General features: G+C 43.9%; 1 protein-coding gene across 6 annotated transcripts; it reads right to left on the bottom strand.

The window, feature by feature from the left end:
• Nucleotides 1-670: 670 nt before the first annotated feature.
• On the bottom strand, nucleotides 671-18174 carry FAM149A (family with sequence similarity 149 member A). 6 transcript variants are annotated; one of them, XM_075421868.1, is made up of 13 exons: nucleotides 18093-18174; nucleotides 16177-16287; nucleotides 15058-15190; nucleotides 12986-13128; nucleotides 9494-9619; nucleotides 9168-9344; nucleotides 7163-7353; nucleotides 5576-5718; nucleotides 5178-5281; nucleotides 4723-4950; nucleotides 4297-4417; nucleotides 2899-2986; nucleotides 671-2045 (listed from the first exon to the last, which is right to left on the bottom strand). In XM_075421868.1, exons 1-13 carry the CDS (start codon nucleotides 18149-18151, stop codon nucleotides 1972-1974), a joined length of 1698 nt encoding a protein of 565 aa, XP_075277983.1. In that variant the 5' UTR covers nucleotides 18152-18174; the 3' UTR covers nucleotides 671-1971. The 6 variants fall into 6 exon arrangements, 3 of the variants coding, with proteins under 3 accessions (XP_075277983.1, XP_075277984.1, XP_075277985.1); XM_075421869.1 differs by having other exon boundaries at nucleotides 2908-2986; XR_012764099.1 differs by lacking the exon at nucleotides 671-2045 and adding an exon at nucleotides 3388-3516 and having other exon boundaries at nucleotides 2902-2986.
• Nucleotides 18175-20977: the final 2803 nt, after the last annotated feature.

Below are 20977 nucleotides of genomic sequence, written 5' to 3'. Positions count from 1 at the left end.
GGTGCCTGCCAACTGACCAGAAGGGAAAAGTGTTAAAATACTTCTGGTAGCCAGCAAACACCCCTCTTCCCTCTCGCTTGCCACCTGAGAGCGTTCCATTGCAGCTCTAGTAACTAGCAGATCTTTCCTTTCCTTTCAAGCTTCAGCAACAGGTGCTTGTTGCTCTGCTCTTCTCTCCATTCAGAAATCCAGTGACAGAGCTCCATGGCTTCACAGAGGTCAGCAGTCTTCTCTCATTCACAAAGTGCCAGATGATGAACCACTGTTCACTGTGCAGTTCCCACTTCCGCCATCACAGAACCAAACCAGCACATCTTCATCTTTTGGTTTAGTCCATGACGTAAGATCTGGGTTGCCACGAAGTGCCACAAGATGGTAAGTGACACATTCTGCCATCGTTTCTCTGCATTCTCGTCTGTGTCTACACAGTGGAGGAAGGAGCACTCACGAGAGCAAAATTACATTTTGGACACACCTCTGAAAATTTAAATGTGAATTTTGAACTTCATGTCGATCTTCTGAAGAAATCACAGCCAACTGACCCGCAACTGTATGAAATCAACCTGCAACTCCAAAGCTAAAGCATGCTGCTTTCTCAGACACTACATCATAATACTACCAGTGAATAAACTTAGCATAGCCAAAGGAGAAAAACATTAAGCCAGGAAAGTAATTTTAAAATGCTTTCATTTACTCAAAAGAATGCAGTGTTTGATGACCATTTACACAAAACAGAAATGTTATAAACAGTATAGATATAAAACACACGTTATAAATTTTTTGCCTTGGATTACCAATCCTTGAACATTCATTACAGGAAGTGAGGAGAACTGATTTTAGTTGCCAAGTAGAAGCAATGGATTCTACTCTTAACTGCACGATTTGAGCAAATAATTACGTTTTTCTCCTCCTCATTTTCCCCTTCAACAGCTCTTCAACCACATCTATTAAAACTGCTGGTGCTCTGATGGGAGGAGGAATTCCTGACTGCAAAGGCACACACAGTATTAATAGCCAGGGTCCTGATCAGGGCTGTGATCTCCAGGCAGAGCGCAATCGCAATCTCCCCTTTGATCTTCCCATTTGGGTCTACATAAAGAGGTACGAAATTATGCTTTCATCAATTAAGTACACATTTTCACATTAAAACTTTGAAGGCTTGGATATTAAAAAATATTATTAATTTGTACAGTAACAGGCAATATTTTATAAGAAATCTCAAGAAGAGGGAACGGTCTTACTGACTTGTAAACATGCAGTTTCAGTTGCTCAGGATCTACAAACACAGGGTTTCCTGACAGGGAAAACATTGCTTCCTGTATACAGAGTATATCCCAGCAGTTCCCACAATAACTGATGAATAGAACAATGTAAGTATAAGCAATGAATGAATTCCATCTCAAAAGAATTAACAGAAGAAAAAGTAGGGATGGTCAATTTTACAAAAGAGCAACTGCAAGAAGCAGACTGAAAATTGGAGAAATGATAAAACAGGAGTTAAAGAGGAGATACCACAAACTCCTGTTTAAAGGTATAAATTTTACGTGTGACTGATGTTTCAATAGACTAGAACGTCTTTAACACTGAGGAAACACAAAAAAGGGCTAACAGGACTTCATGGCCTAAACATAATTTATTTGCTTCTATAGGTAGAACAACAATTCCCTACGGAAAGACTGAAAAAGGAGGAAGGCCTGAGAAGAAAAGTGCAGCAGCGTCTTGACTCTGCAAACAGAGCAGACACCCAAAACTCTGGGATCTCAACCATTTCTTTCATGTCATTCTAATTTTTAATCCAACCTCCGGTGAGACAACGTTAAAAGAAGGCAATGCAGGCATCCTGAGGACTGCAAGGCTCAGCAGAAACCAGCACACTGCACGTGTTCTTTGCTACACAAGGTATGAGCTGGAAAATTAAGCGCTTCAGTCTTCCATTCAGCGCAGGAGGTTTCTGGTTCTTCCTCAGCCATGTTAGGAAGCAATCTGAAATCTCTTCCTTGAGGCTGGAGGATTTCTCTGAAAGGGTCTGTAATAATGCTGTGAGCCTAGAAAAGACAAAACATTGTTAATTCTGGTAGAATCTGAAAGACACCCCAAGATTATGTATGTGTTACTTCCATCAGCCTGCTCAGATCAATCTTTGCTGATCTGCCCTTATTCTTACCTCACCTTTTATCATAATTATTTAAACTCAAGGAACTTCCAAACAAATAAAGGTTATGTACAAGCACTCAAACACCTCAGAAATACCCAGTCAGTTTTATTGTAACAATGGAACTAGATAAGCCCCGTAGGGCTGCTCTCTTTTTCGGTGTTATAAATGGAAGACACAGTTGCAAATCAATGTTGATTTTTTTCATTTATTTAAGAGAGCTTTATACCTAAAAAACCATGTTTCAATTTTATTTTTCCCTCACTCCAAAAAAAATTTACTAATTTGATGAATTTATATGGGGGCTAAAATAAAATTCATGTTATGAAACGGGAAGGCACAGAACAGTTCAGAAGCATGTATTTGTGCTGCTACTCTAACAGCTGGAAAACATCTGGCCTGTATACCACAAACTCTTGCCATAACTGTAAATACGCTGAAATCTTAAGGAAAAAAAAAAAATAAGATGAGTGGGAGTCCTTTTCCTTCCATGTCATAACAATGAAAAGAAGGTTTGCAAGGTTCCTGATGGTCAGAGTTAGGGCTGCCTCGGGCCAAGTGAGAAGAAACATCAAAACCAAACTCAAAAGATCCTGCCAAGCACATCTGTTCTTCTTTTATCACAGAATCACAGAATGGATGAATCTCACTTTTATGCCGAGATGGCTCTCCCCGAGTACTTTACTTCTCGACTGTACTATGGGTTAGTAGGTTTTGTGGCCTTCTGTCATCCGAGTGATTCTTACTTTGCCTACCCATTAAAATTCCTCGACCTGTCCCCCTGTGGTTAGCAAAATCCACAGGAGTCAGTGATCTCTTCTGATGTGTGTCTGCCTGTAAAAACAAAAGACATACTATTAGCTAGCACGGTACACTTACCTACTGAAATGGTTTGATTACTGTTTTTATGATATAGTCCAGCAGAGTGTGTCCTACCAAGCTTGCAAAGCTCCAAGCAGTACTAAAACTGCATGCTTCTAGTGCATAGACACCCTCAAAAGAACTGTCTGATGCATTAGACTTGGAAAAAAATCTCTTCCTCATACACTAGTCCTGCTTTTCAAGGTCCTACACCCTCTCCAAGCCTTCTAACATCCTGCTCTCTACAGGTAGCAGGAATCCCTGTACACCAGAAATCCGGAGAGATCCAGTCAATGAGACCTTCTGTAGGCCAACAGCGGGCACGAACAGAACCTTCTGCACTTTTCCATGTCTCTACACACACTGTAACATACCCTGAACGTATGAGTTGTGTTGGGCCTTGAAAATTGATCAACAATAACAGTTCTCTCTCTGAGTGGCCGTCGCTCTGTACCACCAGGCACTGCACTTGACACTCTGCTGTGAGCATATCATCCTCGGTGCTGAGGGGATTGAAAGGGGCATTGAGAGAACGCAGCAAGTGAGTTGGGTAAAACAGTAATTTTTCTGTTGCCATACAAAAAAAACCCACAAGAAAAGCAGAAAAGACAAATCTGTTTTCACTAATGAAAAGCACCAATTTAAGGTAATTTAAGGGTATTCAAACAGATTTGAGACTGTTCCTTACCATCAGCCTATAATCCCAAAAGGCTTTTATTAATTAACGTAACAATTGACTTGATGTGTCTCAATTCAAAATATTATTCAGAAGCAAAATAATACCAAAATGCAATTTACTTTCATTCTAGTGACTTATTACTTCTCTATCCTTCAAAAATCGGCAAGTATCAGTAAGACATCTTTTTTTTCAGCCAGTATTCTTATCTACTTTAGTCAGCACAATTTTCTACTTCTAACTTAACATCAGTGATCAAAACACTGAAAAACGTTCTTTAAATCCAGGTGCGTATAAGTGTAAGGTTACTGTCTGGTTCGTTGGTTGTTTTTCTCTTTTTTTTTTAAAAAAAAAAAAAAAAAAAAGATTTTTTCTGTTTTCAGAGGAAAGCCTTTCCACCCTGATCTGTTTGTCACCTGAGGTATTAAAATGGCTTCTCTTGCATTCTAATGGCACCCCAATGTAATACACATTACCACGTTAAGACCATGTATTAAATATGAACCAACACAAACTGTAAAATTGCTCATTTCAACCAGTGACACAGAGCAATTTATTTCCAAATAGCTTCAAGTTTTTCACTAGCACAAAAATGAGCACAACTTACAGAGCTCTGCTGCAGTCGAGGTCCTGAAAGACATTGTTCAGCACCCTCCAAGTTTATTGGCGGTAGCTTGTTCCGGCTTGTAGGTGCACGAGCAGAAGATAAACGATCTGAGCTGGCACCCCTACAGAATTTTAAGGGTTCTTCACTTAGGAAAATTCATGTTAAAGACTTCTTCACTGAAGTAATACGAACTTATTAAGCAGTACATCTCTTTACAGAGCTCAGCTACAGAAAGTAACAGCACCTCTTATAACAATAAAAAAAAAAGTAACGCCTCTCCTCAAAAAATACAGTTCTGCTTGCTTTCTCTCTCTGAATTCTAAAATCAGTAATCTCAGGTTAGTTCTCAAGTATTTTTCAAAATCCTTCACTGGTGAAATTTCAGTAAGTTCTGAGGAAAGAAAAGAATAAAGTGAAAAAACTCACAATTTAGTCCCCCTAAGGATTTCATCATTGTACTTATTAGGAGCTTTTGAGGAGAGTTGGTCAGAAGTGAGAGAAGGTAACCTACGATGGCTTGGTAGCTTCCTAGAAGATGCCAGCAGTACCCGAGATGATGAGAGAACACTGTTATCAGCAATTCTCCCCAACCTAGTGTGCACTGAATTTGCAGCACAGGAGCCAATTCTACGCTGTTTGTCTTCTTGCTCGTTCCTAGGAAAAAAGGAAGAAGATTGAGACAGGGAATGAGGATGGGAGAAAAAAAAAAAAGTAAAAGGATTTCTTACCAGAGTATGACTGCAACCTCTGCAAATCGTTGTCACATCAGTGATACACACAAAAGAGGTAACTGCCTTCTTATTGCCTTTTTATAATTGTAAAACATGTTTTATATAATATGAATTATGCTGCATTTTGAAAACATCAATACAAACACCTACCGTATTTTTTCTACTGTGACAACATGCCTCTGCTGGAGCGGTTTTGCTTGAATTGTCTTCACACCATTCAAATCACTACAGAAGTTGCTGGAGAAACGGTGAACCTAGTAAGAGCAACAAATATGCATGTTTCGTAAACCAACTTCGGCAAGCTCTTAGTGGTAAACAGCACCTTCAAGAACGACCAAAGAACAAGTGATAGCAAACAAGGAATAAGCATTTAATGAACCTTCATTTTAACTGAGACGGCTTATTTTCAGTATACCAAAGTGGTTTAAAAAAAAAAAAAAAAAAAAAGAAATAAACAAAAAAAACCCCAGCCTTTTTTAGCTTTCACCAGGACTCTGTCCAAGGTTAGCAGAAAAAAAGGACACTGCTGGACAGAAAGTTATTTTTACCTGTGAGGAAACAAACGATACGCTTCGTGCTTCAGAGCCTCTAGAAAGAGGAATGCTCCCAGCATCTGCTGTAATACGAATGACCGGCAAATGTGGCAGTTTTGTTGTAACAGCTTTCAGTTTTTCCACCTTTTTGTCACACTCTGCACAACAGCAAAAAAAAGTAGAGGGAATAACGGGTATTTTGATGTTTATGAGCCATCCTTTGTTTTCAGTCCTTTGATTCAAACAATGTTACACCTCACAGTATGTAAAGACTTGCATATAGTTTTAAGTTTCCATGGTATTTAAAAATCTACCATAAATCCTGTTTTTCTGAAAGCATCCCCACTTGTTTATGCTTTCTCAGACAGTGACAAACAAGTTGGTCTATACAGGTAGAGTTGGAGGGGGGTGTTTGAGACACTGCTCAGACTCTTGTAATGTAACTTAAAAAATCCCAAGATTTTTCTTTTTAAAGCACAAAAAAAATATATACATATACAGAAAAGCAGCCTATTGATCCTATCCTTCTCTGACAGCAGCTACACACCATTTCATTTTGGGTATATACCACCATCTTATTTCTATTATAAACCCATACTCTTTTATGTTCCTAGCTGAAACACTTTGGTTAGGTATTTATTTGTCATAACTTCATGCCCTTCATAAAAGGGCACACCTATCATAAACCTGCTAAGCTGTCCTCTCTAAACTATAATACTGAGCTAAGCAATCCACCTGTGGGGTTTTGTATTTCAGAAACACCTGAAATGATAAGTTCTGGTGCTGCAAGTATTCTGAGAAATTTTGCAATTTCTTACTTTGTTCTAGACTTACATTTGAGGTGGAGAACAACTTACATTTGAAGTAATTTCCAAAACCCACCCTCAGGTATTCTTTTGTTACTGTTCTCTTAAAACACATTGAAAGAAGAACCGAAATTTCCCTCAGCCTCCAAAGAGGACATGGGCACACTAAAAAGAATTTCACCTCTACTTAATTTTCCCAGCTTTTGCTTCTCCTCACTACAGTCTGTTAAAACACAAAAACATAAAGTAAAATCATGTGCATCACCATTTCTTCTTCCTAGATTAAATTCACACATTCCTGCACCACCAGCAAGGCTGTCGATCTTGCTTTAACAATCTGACTACCTAAGGGCTCTTTTTACTAGCAAAGTTCAGACAATGGGGACTCAGAGGCTTTGATTCCTAGGTTCCACATTCGACCACGTCATCAGCGACCCCTTGCCAACAGCATCAATTTGCATGCTGAGACAGTGATTAAGATTTTTCTTATTTTTTTTAACATGCTCTCCTGCAATGAAGCTCTTTCAGTCAGTATTTTTCCTTTACCCTCCCCCCCCCCATACAAAACTCCCTGTAAATTAGTAAGAATGTTTTTAGTTTAGGTGCGTGTACATGTGGCAAGGCATTACATATCTTACAGTGCTGTACTACCAACCTGGTTATCTTAAAATAATCAGATCTCCCAAGCCTTATTTAAGGGGGGGGGGGGGGGGGGGGGTGTAAAAAAAACAAAAAACAAAAAAATCACATTTCTGAGTTAGATTCAACAAATACCATATCTGAAAATACCAAATACCTGTGATACTCATTTCCAAATTTTTTTCAATCAGTTCCTCCAATATTCCAATTACACTGCTCCAGATACAATCGAATACTTCAGAAGCCACGGCATCCTTGATACAGGCGTTGGGCGAAACAGGAGGAATGCCACGCTTACTCCTCTTCTCAGCAAGATGCATTTTCTTTTGTTCCCAACCCTCATCATCACTAATAAAGGAAGAAAATTCAAATTAATTCCCATGGGTTTTCACTTCTTTTCCCCCTCCTTCTAACACACCAAATGAATAGAAACATGCATACGGAAGCAGAGCCAGTCAGTTGTAGATCACAAAAAATTTCAAATTCAAATGTACAGAGTAGCTATGGGAACAGAACCTCCTGAATACATATAATGATTTCTTCTTCTTTTGCTTGCAGGTGAAAAATTTAAAAATCCAGTCAGGGCATTCATTACAAGAAAGATCTGCAGCTCTAGAAGGAACAGTTTTATACATGGCACTTACACTAAATCCTAGGCTTTTTACCCTAACATAAGGGAACTATTGTCTGTTGCATTTGGCAGAAGGACTATCACATAGAACATTTCTTTTTCATCACATCCTGTGTACCTGCAGACATCTGCAACATCCACCACTGATCAGAGACAAACAACATTACAGGATTTCTGCAGCCTGACAAGAATAGCAGAGTCCGTAGCCTTACGCTCACCTCCTTCCCTTCCACTACTTTGTGGACAGTTGCATTTTCAATTTTTTCTTTTTTCCTCTCCCCCCTTAGGGAAGCAGAGTGCAGCAACATTTCCTAACTTTTTCTTCAAATACAACTCTCAAAGATTTAACCTTTTTCTTTTTCTTAATGCCATCATAATTCTTTCTAAGGAAATGTGACTTTTTTTTGAGATTACAAGGATGATGCCAAATTCACACTGGTTTCTACTATCTCCTTTTCTCAGTCACTTCTCCCTTGAACTGGACTGCGAACTTTGTAACTATAACTAATACTTGGGTGAACGGTCCAACTCACAAAGTGACCAGGCTGTTTTCCTACCAGGCTCTGTAATGCCAGTGTTTTAGCTATGGAGAAGAAGGTATTTCAGAACTGAAGGAAACGAGAAACAACATATCAAGGAGGAAGCACAAAGGAGAGAAACGCACCTTCAGCTAAGTCTCTTTCCCAAATTAGGTTTGCTTACTTCGCAAAACAAAGAGAGAAGAATCCTAAGCGGATTCTTAAACCCAAACCCTTTCCAAAAAGGCAGACACCCAGGGCCTCTCCTTCAAAAACAGGACTGAAAGGGTCTCAGTCTGGTTCCTCAGCTTTTCAGAACAACCATGTCTTTTTCCTGTAAGTGCATCAAGCTTTAGCACAAAAAGTTATGCTTTGTGCCCCATGAGTCCTCCAAAAGCTTCCCCCTCTCGTAGAGGCCTTACAGGAAACCGCACATTATGGTCTTCCATCCACCCAGCAGCCGAGCTGCTGGAACATTCAACTGGCTCACGGGAAACCTCGGCGGCACCAGCAAGAAGACAGCTGAATGGTACCTGTCACTCACAAGAGTGATCAAAACACAAGCTGTATCCTACACCTCTCCTCACAAAGCTGTTACACACTGCACAGGAAGAATTTATGATTCGTTAGGGCACACAATGAGAGCACACACAGCACAACCCTAACCAAGCTGGTGGTCAAGGCACTCACTCAGGGAGGAGGAATTCCTTCTTTCTACTCCCTGTCTGAAAATTAAATGTCCTTTTTATTGAACCTCCACGTACAGAACAGCTCAAAACCATTAGTGGTTAAGACACATTCCTCTGACCTGGGAGGTGTGAGTTTTGAACCACTAGAAAGACAACACACCTAGCTTCCTATGCGCCCAGTGAGCGCTCTGACCACTGTGCCACCCAACACAGGGACAGAAGGAACTGTATTTCACAGAAGAGAAACACACTTTATGAATCCTGACTGGATTCACTGACAATTTTTCATTATATTCTTCAAAAATACATATATCTGTTATTTACAGCTCCTTGTTGTCAAAGGCAAGATATTCTTCTACTTTTCCATCCACAGCATATATTTCTTCTTCCAGGAATGAATATAGGGATGAGTCAGTGGCAGAAATCCTAGTGGAACTTGAATCTAGTGATTTATGCATTGGAGATGCTGTTGGGATCAGTTTAGAGCCTGAAATGCAGAGCCTGAAAAATATCAACAAAATGAGAATTAAATATTCAAAGAAAGAAGAAAGTGCATATTAGACTGAAATGTTTCAGTAATACAAAAGTAATATTTGTACATATTTCTGAAGAAGGAAGACCAAAAAGAAAACTTAAAATAATGAACATACTCTTTTATATTAGTAGAAGATTCGTGGAGGCCAGGTAAACACTTAGTATCCACACAGGTGTAACTTCTGCTCTGAAAATGCTGAAAGCCTTCATCCTTCGGCAATAGGAGCTGCTTTCCTAGAACCCTGGATAAAAAGGAGAGAGCGAGAGATATCTTAGATAAAAATTCCCTCCCCATGCAGATATCAAGAATACAAATACCTGCAAACAGTAGGCAATGCGAAAGCACACAATACATTTGCTCTGAAAAGAGCAATTTACGGAGGGGCCAGGGCCTTGTGTAATACATTAACACTGCCTAGTATTTAACTCATTAAAGTTAAGCTAATTTACACAAGATGAGATTCTAGCTTATAATTTTTAAGAGCAAATAGCCAAACTTGTTAGATTGTTCTAAAGGCAGATAAAGTAAACACACTTCCTTTCGTATCAAAAATCCATAAGAAATGTTTCATAATGGATACAGAAGACAAATAACATCTGCTACGACTTCACTTATCCAAGTCCAGTAACCATCAATGTCAGCAGAAGTCCTGATCCAAAATGTTTCCAGGGATAGTTAAGACCAGAATTAGTGTTCAGCAAATGCTCAAAATCCAACATGCATAATGCACAGAGGCAGAGAGAAAAGGTAAAAGCAACTCTAATTAAATGCACACAAAATTACTTTATAAAATAATATCTGAAGACAGTATAGGTAAATAATAATCACTGCTTACAGAACTGGTTTTCACCAGAATTCACAAGGGATCTCAAAAGAATTTGCCAGTTGCAGCTGTAGTGCAAGCAGCAATTATCAGACTCACCTGAACGCATTTTCTTGAGGTTACCTTTTACAGAACAGCACTTTATGCCACGTGAACATCTAAGCAATAGCTTTTTTACTCTTTATTTCGTAAGCCAAGAACAAAAAGTTTCCCTTTAAATAGATCTAATCTTTCTCTGATTGATGACAGTTGTCAAGTATATTTATTCCCACATATGCTGAGCTAAGTATTCATATATTGACACAGCTGGTTTACAAATTAAAAAAAAAAAGGACAGCCATAGAGCAATTTGAAGTACAACTCTCAGAAATAAATATGACATCCCAAAAGCTGTTCTTATCAGTAACCACTCAATGCAAACTGAGTTTAAAGGTTTAAGCATAATAATGAAAATAACTTTTTTTTTTTTTTCATTTTGAACCACAGGATGTACCACAGCCCTTAGTACCAAATGACACAGAGCTCCCAGATTTCTTCTGTTCACTTTTAACCTCTTGGACTTGGTTGGTATTGCCTGCACTAGATTTGAATCAGAAAATCCTAAGTACAAGGAGTCATTTACTTAAAAAAAAAAAATTTCACCTAATAAAAATACTCTAAAAATATGGTGAAATGACTTCACATTTTAATTCATTACGTAGCACAAAAACCTGTCTACATTTTATGCACGTTCTAGTAACTTTTACAGTATCTAAAAAAGGCAAAGCATAGCTTACTGCTAGTGAAAATTGCCTCAGATTTATTTAACAATTCTCTCATGCCTGACAAAGCGTGACAAACTTTCTTAGTTGATTTTAGTTTCTATTTATTACTAACAAACCTCTGCAAATTACCTAACAGCACGGAAAGCACACCACAGTTATTGACAGCGTTCTTTTTAATGGGGTTAACAAACTATTGACTAGAAGACAGGCACACGCAGGTCTATGCTTAGTACAGCTCAGAGCCACAACATCTCACTAAGCATGACATGCCGTCATTTATGCAGGCAGCAGAGCACAACGCAGTGCAACACTGCCTTCTGGCCCCTGTGTGGTAAGCAGCAGGCACCAGGCTGCCCAGACTTCTTGCACACCCATGCAAAATCGTTCTCATTAATCATTTACGCACTCTCACATCTGTTCAGCTAGTTGTTGCCAGGCTAACGTCACACACTGTTTTACACTGACTGACACAGCCCAGGAAGACATGGCTGTGCAGTGTATGTGAAGCATGTGGTCGCCTGCATTTTTCATTTGTTTTTAGAAGAATTAGTAACAGAATTAACACTGAATTTCTTCAAATTTCACAGTATGTCTTCATTTCCAGCAAAAAAAAAAAGTCTTTACAATCTGTATTCTTTATTTAGAAAAAGTCATTATGAAATGGGCTGGATGAGTGGTCGGTGAAGTGGATAGAGAACTGGCTGAATGGCAGAACTCAGAGGGTTGTCATCAGCGGCGCTGAGTCTAGTTGGAGGCTGGTGACAAGTGGTGTCCCTCAGGGGTCAGTACTGGGCCCAGTCTTGTTTAACTTCTTCATCAACGACCTGGATGAAGAGTTAGAATGTACCCTCAGCAAGTTTGCTGACGACACCAAACTGGGAGGTGTGGTAGATACACCAGAAGGCTGTGCTGCCATTCAGCGTGACCTGGATAGGCTGGAGAGCTGGGCAGAGAGGAACCTAATGAGGTTCAACAAGGGCAAGTGCAGGGTCCTGCACCTGGGGAGGAACAACCTCATGCACCAGTACAGGCTTGGGGTGGACCTGCTGGAGAGCAGCTCTGCGGAGAGGGACCTGGGTGTCCTGGTGGACGACAGGTTAACTATGAGCCAGCAGTGTGCCCTGGCTGCCAAGAAGGCCAATGGGATCCTGGGGTGCATCAAGAAGAGTGTGGCCAGCAGGACAAGGGAGGTTCTCCTTCCCCTCTACACTACCCTGGTGAGGCCTCATCTGGAGTACTGTGTCCAGTTCTGGGCTCCCCAGTTCAAGAAGGATGAAGAGCTACTGGAGAGAGTCCAGCGGAGGGCTACAAGGATGGTGAGGGGACTGGAGCATCTCCACTACGAGGAGAGGTTGAGGGAACTGGGCTTGTTCAGCCTGAAGAAGAGAAGGCTGCGAGGGGACCTTATAAATGCCTACAAATATCTGAAGGGTGGGTGTCAGGAGGATGGGGCCAAGCTCTTTTCAGTGGTGCCCAGTGACAGGACAAGGGGTAATGGGCACAAACTGAGGCACAGGAAGTTCCGTCTGAACATGAGGAAGAACTTCTTCCCTCTGAGGGTGACGGAGCACTGGAACAGGCTGCCCAGGAAGGTTGTGGAGTCTCCTTCTCTGGAGATATTCAAGACCCGCCTGGACAAGGTCCTGTGCAGCCTGCTGTAGGTGACCCTGCTTCGGCGGGGGGGTTGGACTAGATGACCCACAGAGGTCCCTTCCAACCCCTACTATTCTGTGATTCTGTGATTCTGTGAAAATGGTGCGCTATCATTTTCTCCTTACGTCCTGCTACAATATCCTTGTCTGCAACCACTGCATTAAGCAAAACAAACAGCATCAGCTGCTAGTGCACCACCAGCCAGACTCACTGCGTAAATACGGCACAGCTCAGCCCCAGAGATGTGGATTTGAATGCAGAGGTGTTACTGACGCCATACATGAAGAGCAATTCATATGAGGTACCCCAAAAATTCAAATTAGAGTGGTAACTGGTTAAAACTAGTACCAGCAAGAAATTACCTTACCTTAGATGAGGAAATTGTTCAACCCAGTCTGCACATTCTGCCTGCAGGCTCTGAGTTTGGGAGGTCACCTTTCCTTCAAACAGCATTTCATCAATCTCCCAAAATAACTGATGCACTCTCTGTGTGTTGGCTTTATCAAATTCCTACATATTATAAAATTGAGAGTAGTTAGCAAATACGCTTACATATTTATACTAAAAACCCCATGATATTTAAAGAACAGGACAACTTGGGCTACGAGGATGATGAGGGGACTGGAGCATCTCTCCTATGAGGAAAGGCTGAGGGAGCTGGGCTTGTTCAGCCTGGAGAAGAGAAGGCTGAGAGGGGACCTAATAAATGCCTACAAATGTCTTAAGGGTGAGTGTCAGGACGACGGGGCCAGACTCTTTTCAGTGGTGCCCAGCGACAGGACAAGGGGCAACAGGCACAAACTGAAGCAGAGGAAGTTCCAGCTGAACATGAGGAAGAACTTCTTCCCTTTGAGGGTGACAGAGCCCTGGAACAGGCTGCCCAGGGAGATTGTGGTGTCTCCTTCTCTGGAGATATTCAAACCCCACCTGGATGCGGCCCTGTGCACCCTGCTCTAGGTGACCCTGCTTCAGCGGGGGTGGTGGACCAGATGACCCACAGAGGTCCCTTCCAACCCCCACCATTCTGTGACTCTGATTTGGCTGAACATCTCAGAATGAACCTTCAGACCATCCACTTTGGAGAAACAATTTCTATGCTGCAGTGCAAAAAAAAAAAAAACAACCCACCCAGGTAGCTGGCCTGAGCAAGGTGATTTAACAAAAAGGATCCAGCTGCCTAGGATTACCTGACAGCAGACACCAGTTACAAGGTGCCTGGACTCCGGCCCCCCCCCAGCTCCAACACGGAGTGATGCGTGCACACTGCACCTCTGCCACCCACAGCACCAAAGCTCCCTGCGCTTTTGAGCAAGGCTCTCCCCTTCCCAGTAAACCAGCTACGAGGGCCAAGAGGGGGGAACCTTCCTTCTGCACGACACAGTCTGGTGGTTAGGAAGCAACCCTTGGTGTGAGGAATCACCTTCCACACCTCTTCACTAAAGCTACAGCTCAGTGCGACCAGAAACGGGCAAGTGCAGGGGCACGTGGAGGTAACAGGAAGAGCCTGACTTCATCCAGCGACAGGGAAACGGGCACTGGGCTGAGGGTTCCTCAGCTGGGGCACTGTTCTTAACGGTATTTGGCCACTTCTATTAGACACGGAAAAAAGTGATGGCACCAAGGGCCCAAATCACATCTGTTCACTTCCAGCTGAGTGTCCCAACCACATCCGGCTACAGAAGGGATCACACCAAACAGGAACGGGGAAATAACTCTCGCTCAGGTTATTGTATGATCCAGGGTCAGGCTTTCTCCTGCAGGGCTGGAAGTGACAGATGGGGCCAGTATCCTAAAGGTTAGGATATTATGCAAAAGGTATGGCAGAACTAGCACTACCAGCCATGGATGGCTCTTTAAAACGAAAGCAGCAGTGACCGCGATGCTTTTGGATTTATTCAACGCTGCCAGCCTGCACCAGGCACGCCTGCCAGGTCAGCCTCCCTAAGAGGCTCTCTCTGCACCACCTACAGAACAGAATTCAGCTTAGGTAAGAGCGAAGTGTTTACTCAGACTGGGACATTTCCACGCATGCTCATGAATGCACTTTATGACTCAAAACACTGAGTGAGAATAGTTCACTTTTGCCACTGCCTGTACTATGTCGTATTTGAAAACATGTATTTTATCACTCTCTTTGACCCAGAAACTTACGCCTATCTTCTTTGGTAAAACAGGTTTGTTTTCCCAAAATTCATCATTTCGTATTTTTATCCCATTTTTCTCTGATACACATCAGCTGCACTAGTATCATCTTGCAAACACAGCTATCTTTTAAATGCTCAATTAATATACTTAATCATTAGGCTATAATGAATGAAAGTGGTTAACTTCCCTACAGGACATGTGCTGCATGTCCATTTTCTGTAAAAAATGATCTATTCTACAATATTTAGATACAGTGTACTGTTTACAGATACTGTAAAAGTTTCTGTGACATACATCATCCCTCCAGGAGTAAACGGAACTTCTTTCAGTCGACAAACCAGTAGTGTAGCTGTTTATTCCAGACCAAGACCTGTTCAGCCCCGTGGGTGTTGTACGACCACTAGATGAAAGTGATGAAAGCGTTTCACTGTGAAAGGACAAATTAAAATGAAGAATACAACGGTTTTCTGTATAAACATTTTAAAAATAATGCAACTGATTACATAAATGGACAGCAATACAGATTCTTGTTGGATGGAAGACTTTCAGAACACGCTGTTAGAGTCGACGCGAAGAGCTGCAAACGTATGCTTTTAAGCAGAGTGCAATGAGTACATGCTCCTATTTGTACCGTTTCCTGCCTTAAAGGCAATTCCTTCTACAGCATTCCACTTTCACATATATCCTTGCAACTGTAAGGGCAATCTTGAATATATCCACATGCACCTACACACACACCAAGCATTTCCACCTCTAACAATTCTTTTGTTTTCTCCAGTTCAGCTAATGGGCACATCAAAATGCATTAAAGATAACATAAGCCTTCTTTAACTGCATTAGAAGCTATCACAAGAAAATTATGCAAAACTGAGCATAACATCTCTACAAATGTTTCAAACAGCATCGAGTTACATATCTGCACACCCTGGCTTTTCTGCTGTTAGACCTGGTGCACCTTAAACCTTGAGCTCTGGGATTCCAGCTCTAGGAAAGTTCTAGGTGGCCCCTGCCAGCTACCGCCCACCCTGGGATGCAGTGAAAGCAAGGGCAGTCAGACACAGAGGCCAGGCAAAGCCTAACCAGTGCCAGCTGGAATGAAACTTCTTGAAAGTTAACTGACCCGCTATGCTGGTGAGCATTATTTGTGTTTAACCATGAAGTCTGACTTCCCTTTGAGGCTTAATCGGTGCCCTTCACTACGCTCTAAAAATACACAAATCCATACACAAACAAGGAGTAAAGTTCAAGCCCTCTAAACAACACGTTAATTTACATCCCACATTATATCCTGCAATAGCTGTCATCCATGAGAATGACTAGAAGCCTGACTAGTAAAAATGAATACCAATCCTGAAATACCTATTTAAGCCAAGAGTCGGTTAATGAAGTACTATTTCAGAAGTGAATGCGTACCAAGAATAATTGTCGATGGCTTCCTGCACATTTCTCTCAAAAACTGCTGGAAGAGACTCTCCACTTTTTCCAGAAAGACACTGGCTTGTGGAACCTCTGGACAGTCCTTTCCTATAAATACAGAAACACATCATTCCATAATATTAACTAAGGTTAACTCACACCTCCACTGGAGGGGGGGGGGGGGGGGGGGGGGGGGGGGGGGGGGAGAAAAAAGAAAGATGACAAAAACTCTGTTGAATTTTTCAATCCTATCCATCATCACAAACATTTTCTTGAAATAAACTACCCTGTTCTAAAATAGTTTTTCATTTACACAAGTATTTTTCAGAAAAATGTACATTTAATTTGAGACTTTTTTTACTCCACAGGCATCCTCCTCCAACTCCACGCATTAAAATTTGCACAAAGCGCACAGAAACGCAGCAGTATGTCAGCAATGCAGGAACAGAGCAAAGGCACAAGCCACTAATGGTCCATACAGCAGTTATTAAGCCCTGTGTTTCTGCTCAATCGTTAACAGTCCATTTTCTCAGATGTCTCTCTGCACAGGAAGAAGTTACAGATCTGGTGCCAAGCAAACAGCGGCCTTTACTAAAACCGTGAACGCTCAACTCGACTCTTTTAAGTACATCAAGACATTCGTACACCAGGAAACACGGGCATATTCTCAACACATTCACAGGCCACAAAGCATCCGTTCCTCCAGTACCAAAGACTCCTTAACACCATCTTAAAACCCAAGCCACAAACCCTCCAACGTTATGCTTTTCCAGCATAAGAAACCCTAGAACTTGTCTTTTTTGGTTCTCCAAATACCTGAACACATGCTCAAACTTTAAAGCCATGTCTTACAAACCACACAGATGAATATTAAGATAGAGTAAGGTACATGAATGCCTGCGCTTTTATTACTAGCCTTAAAATAATACCTTTTAATGAAGAAACAGACTTTTTCTTTAAAAACAGAAACTGTTTATAATCATACATTTCTATAATCCCACTAAATTCTGCCATCAATCTGTTAAACCCATCTCTTCAGAACACATACAGATGTGTCAAAGTGTTGCTCAGAAGCGCTTTCACAGCAACAGATTACTTCTGTGGAAATTTCTATTTTCATTCCACGACATCCTCGGGTCATAACCGTGGCTGGCAGCACGACTGCATCAAAGCACACTTGTCAATGAGTAACTGTACGGAAACAGCTCACAGTTCAAGAATTTTCTAGGTTTCTCAGCCGAGAACCGTAGGTTGGAGCTGCAACAGTTAGGATTGCTCTGCCTTCTTCCTGTCCTTTCTGCCATTTCTCTTGCCTTCACACAAAGATGCACCCGTCAAAATCTGACCCCCCGTTCAAACGGGCCACGTCGCACATCCCACTCCTAAGCCTCGGCTGATCAGCCACCAAAAACCTACCACAAGCCTGAATTTCTCACCGGGGAAGACCCTGAATTTCACATTCTGGGAGGCTGGGGCAACAGCGGCGGAAAGCATCTCCACGGGTTTGCTCCGAATTTCCCCCCTCTCCCCTCGGCACCCGCTCCCAGCCGCAGTCAAACGCAGCGGCCCCGCGAGCAGCGGTGCGGTCCAGGCCCGTGTCCTAACGCCAGGATCCATCTCGCAGGCGATACCCGTGAGCTCACAGCCCGTCTCCTGCATGGACAGCTGGCTCCTGCTGCTCACGCACATCCCTCTCCGCCGTTTCACTTGCCGTGTCCTTGCCATGCGATAAAACGCACGGAGAAACCCCCTCCTCTCAGCACACCCACGAACGCGGGGACTGCGGCAGCCAGCTCCCGCCCTGCCCGCAGGCGCTCGATGGCGGCGGTACAAGATAACCGCGCTGCCCGCCGGCCCCGCCGCCCCCCGCCCCCGGCACGACGCGGGGTTTCGGCCCCGCCGCCCACGCTCACCCCACCACGAGCAGCCCCTGGCCGCCGCCGGCCGCGCCGCCGCCCCGCGCCCTGCCCATGGGGGCGCGGGGGGACGGGAGCCCCGGCCGCCCCTCGCAGCGGCCCCTGCGGAGGCGGAGGCGGAGGAGGAGGAGGAGGAGGAGGGGGAGGAGGGGGGGAAGCAGCGGCGGCCCCCGCCCCGCCCCGCCTCCCCCCGCGGGAGGGCAGCGCCGGGGCCGGCTCAGCAGCGGGGACGCGGCTCAGAATCACAGAATGGTAGGGGATGGAAGGGACCTCTGTGGGTCATCTGGTCCAACCCCCCTGCCGAAGCAGGGTCACCTACAGCAGGCTGCACAGGACCTTGTCCAGGCGGGTCTTGAATATCTCCAGAGAAGGAGACTCCACCACCTCCCTGGGCAGCCTGGGCCAGGGCTCCGTCACCCTCAGAGGGAAGAAGTTCTTCCTCATCTTTAGACGGAACTTCCTGTGCTTCAGTTTGTGCCCGTTGCCCCTTGTCCTGTCACTGGGCACCACTGAAAAGAGCCTGGCCCCATCCTCCTGACACCCACCCTTCAGGTGTTTGTAGGCATTTATAAGGTCCCCTCTCAGCCTTCTCTTCTTCAGGCTGAACAAGCCCAGCTCCCTCAGCCTCTCCTCATAAGAGAGATGCTCCAGTCCCCTCACCATCCTTGTAGCCCTCCGCTGGACTCTCTCCAGTAGCTCCTCATCTTTCTTGAACTGGGGAGCCCAGAACTGGACAGAGTACTGCAGATGGGGCCTCACTAGGGCAGTGTAGAGGGGAAGGAGAACCTCCCTCGACCTGCTGGCCACACTCCTCCTAATGCACCCCAGGATCCCACTGGCCTTCTTGGCAGCCAGGGCACACTGCTGGCTCATGGTTAACCCGTTGTCCACCAGGACACCCAGGTCCCTCTCCGCAGAGCTGTTCTCCAGCAGGTCCGCCCCAAGCCTGTACTGATGCATGGGGTTGTTCCTCCCCAAGTGCAGGACCCTGCATTTGCCTTTGTTGAACTCATCAGGTTCCTCTCTGCCCAACTTTCCAGCCTATCCAGGTCACGCTGAATGTCAGCACAGTCTTCCAGTGTATCTACCACACCTCCCAGTTTGGTGTCATCAGCAAACTTGCTGAGGGTACATTCTAACACTTCATCCACGTTGTTGATGAAGAAGCTCGGTGCGGGGCCCTTCTGCCCCTCGGCTTGACCGACGGTAACAGCAGTGCGGGAGGACGCAGCCCCTCCTTGGCTACGGGAGGTCTCCCGCCGCGATCCCCGGGGCGCGGGCGGCAGGGCAGTGTGCGGGCTTCTGGCCCCGGGTCTTGCCCGAAAGCCTCTCCCAGCAGAGGAAGCACATCTGCTCACAAGCCAGAAGAAAATAAGTGTTCTTTCATCCTGGAGAAGAGAAGGCTGAGAGGGGACCTTAGAAATGCTTATAAATATCTGAAGGATGGGTGTCAGGAGGACGGGGCCAGACTCTGTTCAGCAGTGCCCAGCGACAGGACAAGGGGCAACGGGCACAAACTGAAGCAGAGGAAGTTCTGTCTGAACATGAGGAAGAACTTCTTCCCTCTGAGGGTGACGGAGCCCTGGCACAGGCTGCCCAGGGAGGTTGTGGAGTCTCCTTCTCTGGAGATATTCAAGACCCGCCTGGACAAGGTCCTGTGCAGCCTGCTGTAGGTGACCCTGCTTCGGCAGGGGGGGTTGGACCAGGTGATCCCCAGAGGTCCCTGCCAACCCCTACAATTCTGTGGTTCTGTGGTTCTGTGATTCTTACTGGGAAAGCAGAAAAAAAGCAATATTAAAAACTCTGAAAATGAAGACTGATAAAAGTATGGCGTGCGGAACCTCTCGGTACTAGGAAATAGACAGCGGCATTCAAACGGGGCCTAAAGATTCATAGCCAAGCAAAATACTACTCACCAAGAAAGGTGTATGGAAAATGGCTATGCATTTTTCCTCTGGTATTTAAAGAACTCTTGCCAAACATAGCTTTAAAAAAAAAAAAAGAAGTTCCACATTCTTCTGATCCAGTAAAACATTAAGAAAGATTCTATTTCTGTGTGTGTTGTAGCAATCCTCCTCGTCCTTAGCCATTCTTCTTCTACAAGAGGAGGTTTGTCCAAAATCTCAAACACTCACAGAAAAAAGCAGTTTTCTGCCAAGCTACACGTATCCAACAAGCAGCTGAAGATCTAGAATAGCAAGTCACCTCCACGTTAAGAAAACCCAATTTTAACTCTAAATCACTGCGCATACTTATGCTTACGGAGCGCAACTTCTACGGACAGAACACTGTAGATCTCTGAGAATTGTAACCATGCTTCCAAGAATATTTAGAACATGAGGCAAACTATTTCTCTGAAACCGCCTGAAGATTTTCTGTACCTCCCTTCAGACTGCGTCTCTCGAAGCCCTGCTTTGACCTGGGGGAACTGCAGGCCCTCGTGCTGTGCAGGCTCTAGCGGGGTTTCACGATCGTCTAGCTTTTGGTCACTTCTGCCCTGAAGACATACCCACACTCGTACAAAAATAGACTTTAAGAGTATCTGGCTATTTTCTAATCTGCTAGAACAAATTCAAAGGAAGGCAACGCGCTGCCTAACCAAGGGCCAAGACCACCCGCCCCAGCCTGAAGTCCAGGCAGGCCAGCTTTGCAGCGGGGAGCTGAACAACCAGTCCGGGCACGATGCGAGTTTGCAGACTTCTCTTGCTCACATATGCAAGCAGCAGAGGATGGGAAGGAAAAATGGAGACACAAAGTTATCAATTACTTTTTTTTTTCCCCAATCCTTGTGTCGAGGGTAACGATTATGGTTGTTACATAGTTAATTACCCTACAAAATCACTGCCACAGGAAGACTGACACGCACAGTAATTCTCTGTGCC

This window comes from Opisthocomus hoazin, chromosome 5, assembly GCF_030867145.1.
Source record: "Opisthocomus hoazin isolate bOpiHoa1 chromosome 5, bOpiHoa1.hap1, whole genome shotgun sequence".
In the NCBI taxonomy this organism is placed as follows: domain Eukaryota; kingdom Metazoa; phylum Chordata; class Aves; order Opisthocomiformes; family Opisthocomidae; genus Opisthocomus; species Opisthocomus hoazin.
This window is presented reverse-complemented; position numbering and strand designations above follow the sequence as displayed.

Bases quoted from the DNA above. Each gene is read 5' to 3' on its own strand.
- FAM149A (XM_075421868.1), bottom strand. From the start codon at position 18,151: ATGGGCAGGGCGCGGGGCGGCGGCGCGGCCGGCGGCGGCCAGGGGCTG. The intron at 4,951-5,177 runs GTAGGTGTTTGT...CTTTTTTCCTAG, and splicing joins GTCACAGTAGAAAAAATACG to GAACGAGCAAGAAGACAAAC. The intron at 4,418-4,722 runs GTGAGTTTTTTC...AAAATTCTGTAG, and splicing joins ATCCTTAGGGGGACTAAATT to GGGTGCCAGCTCAGATCGTT.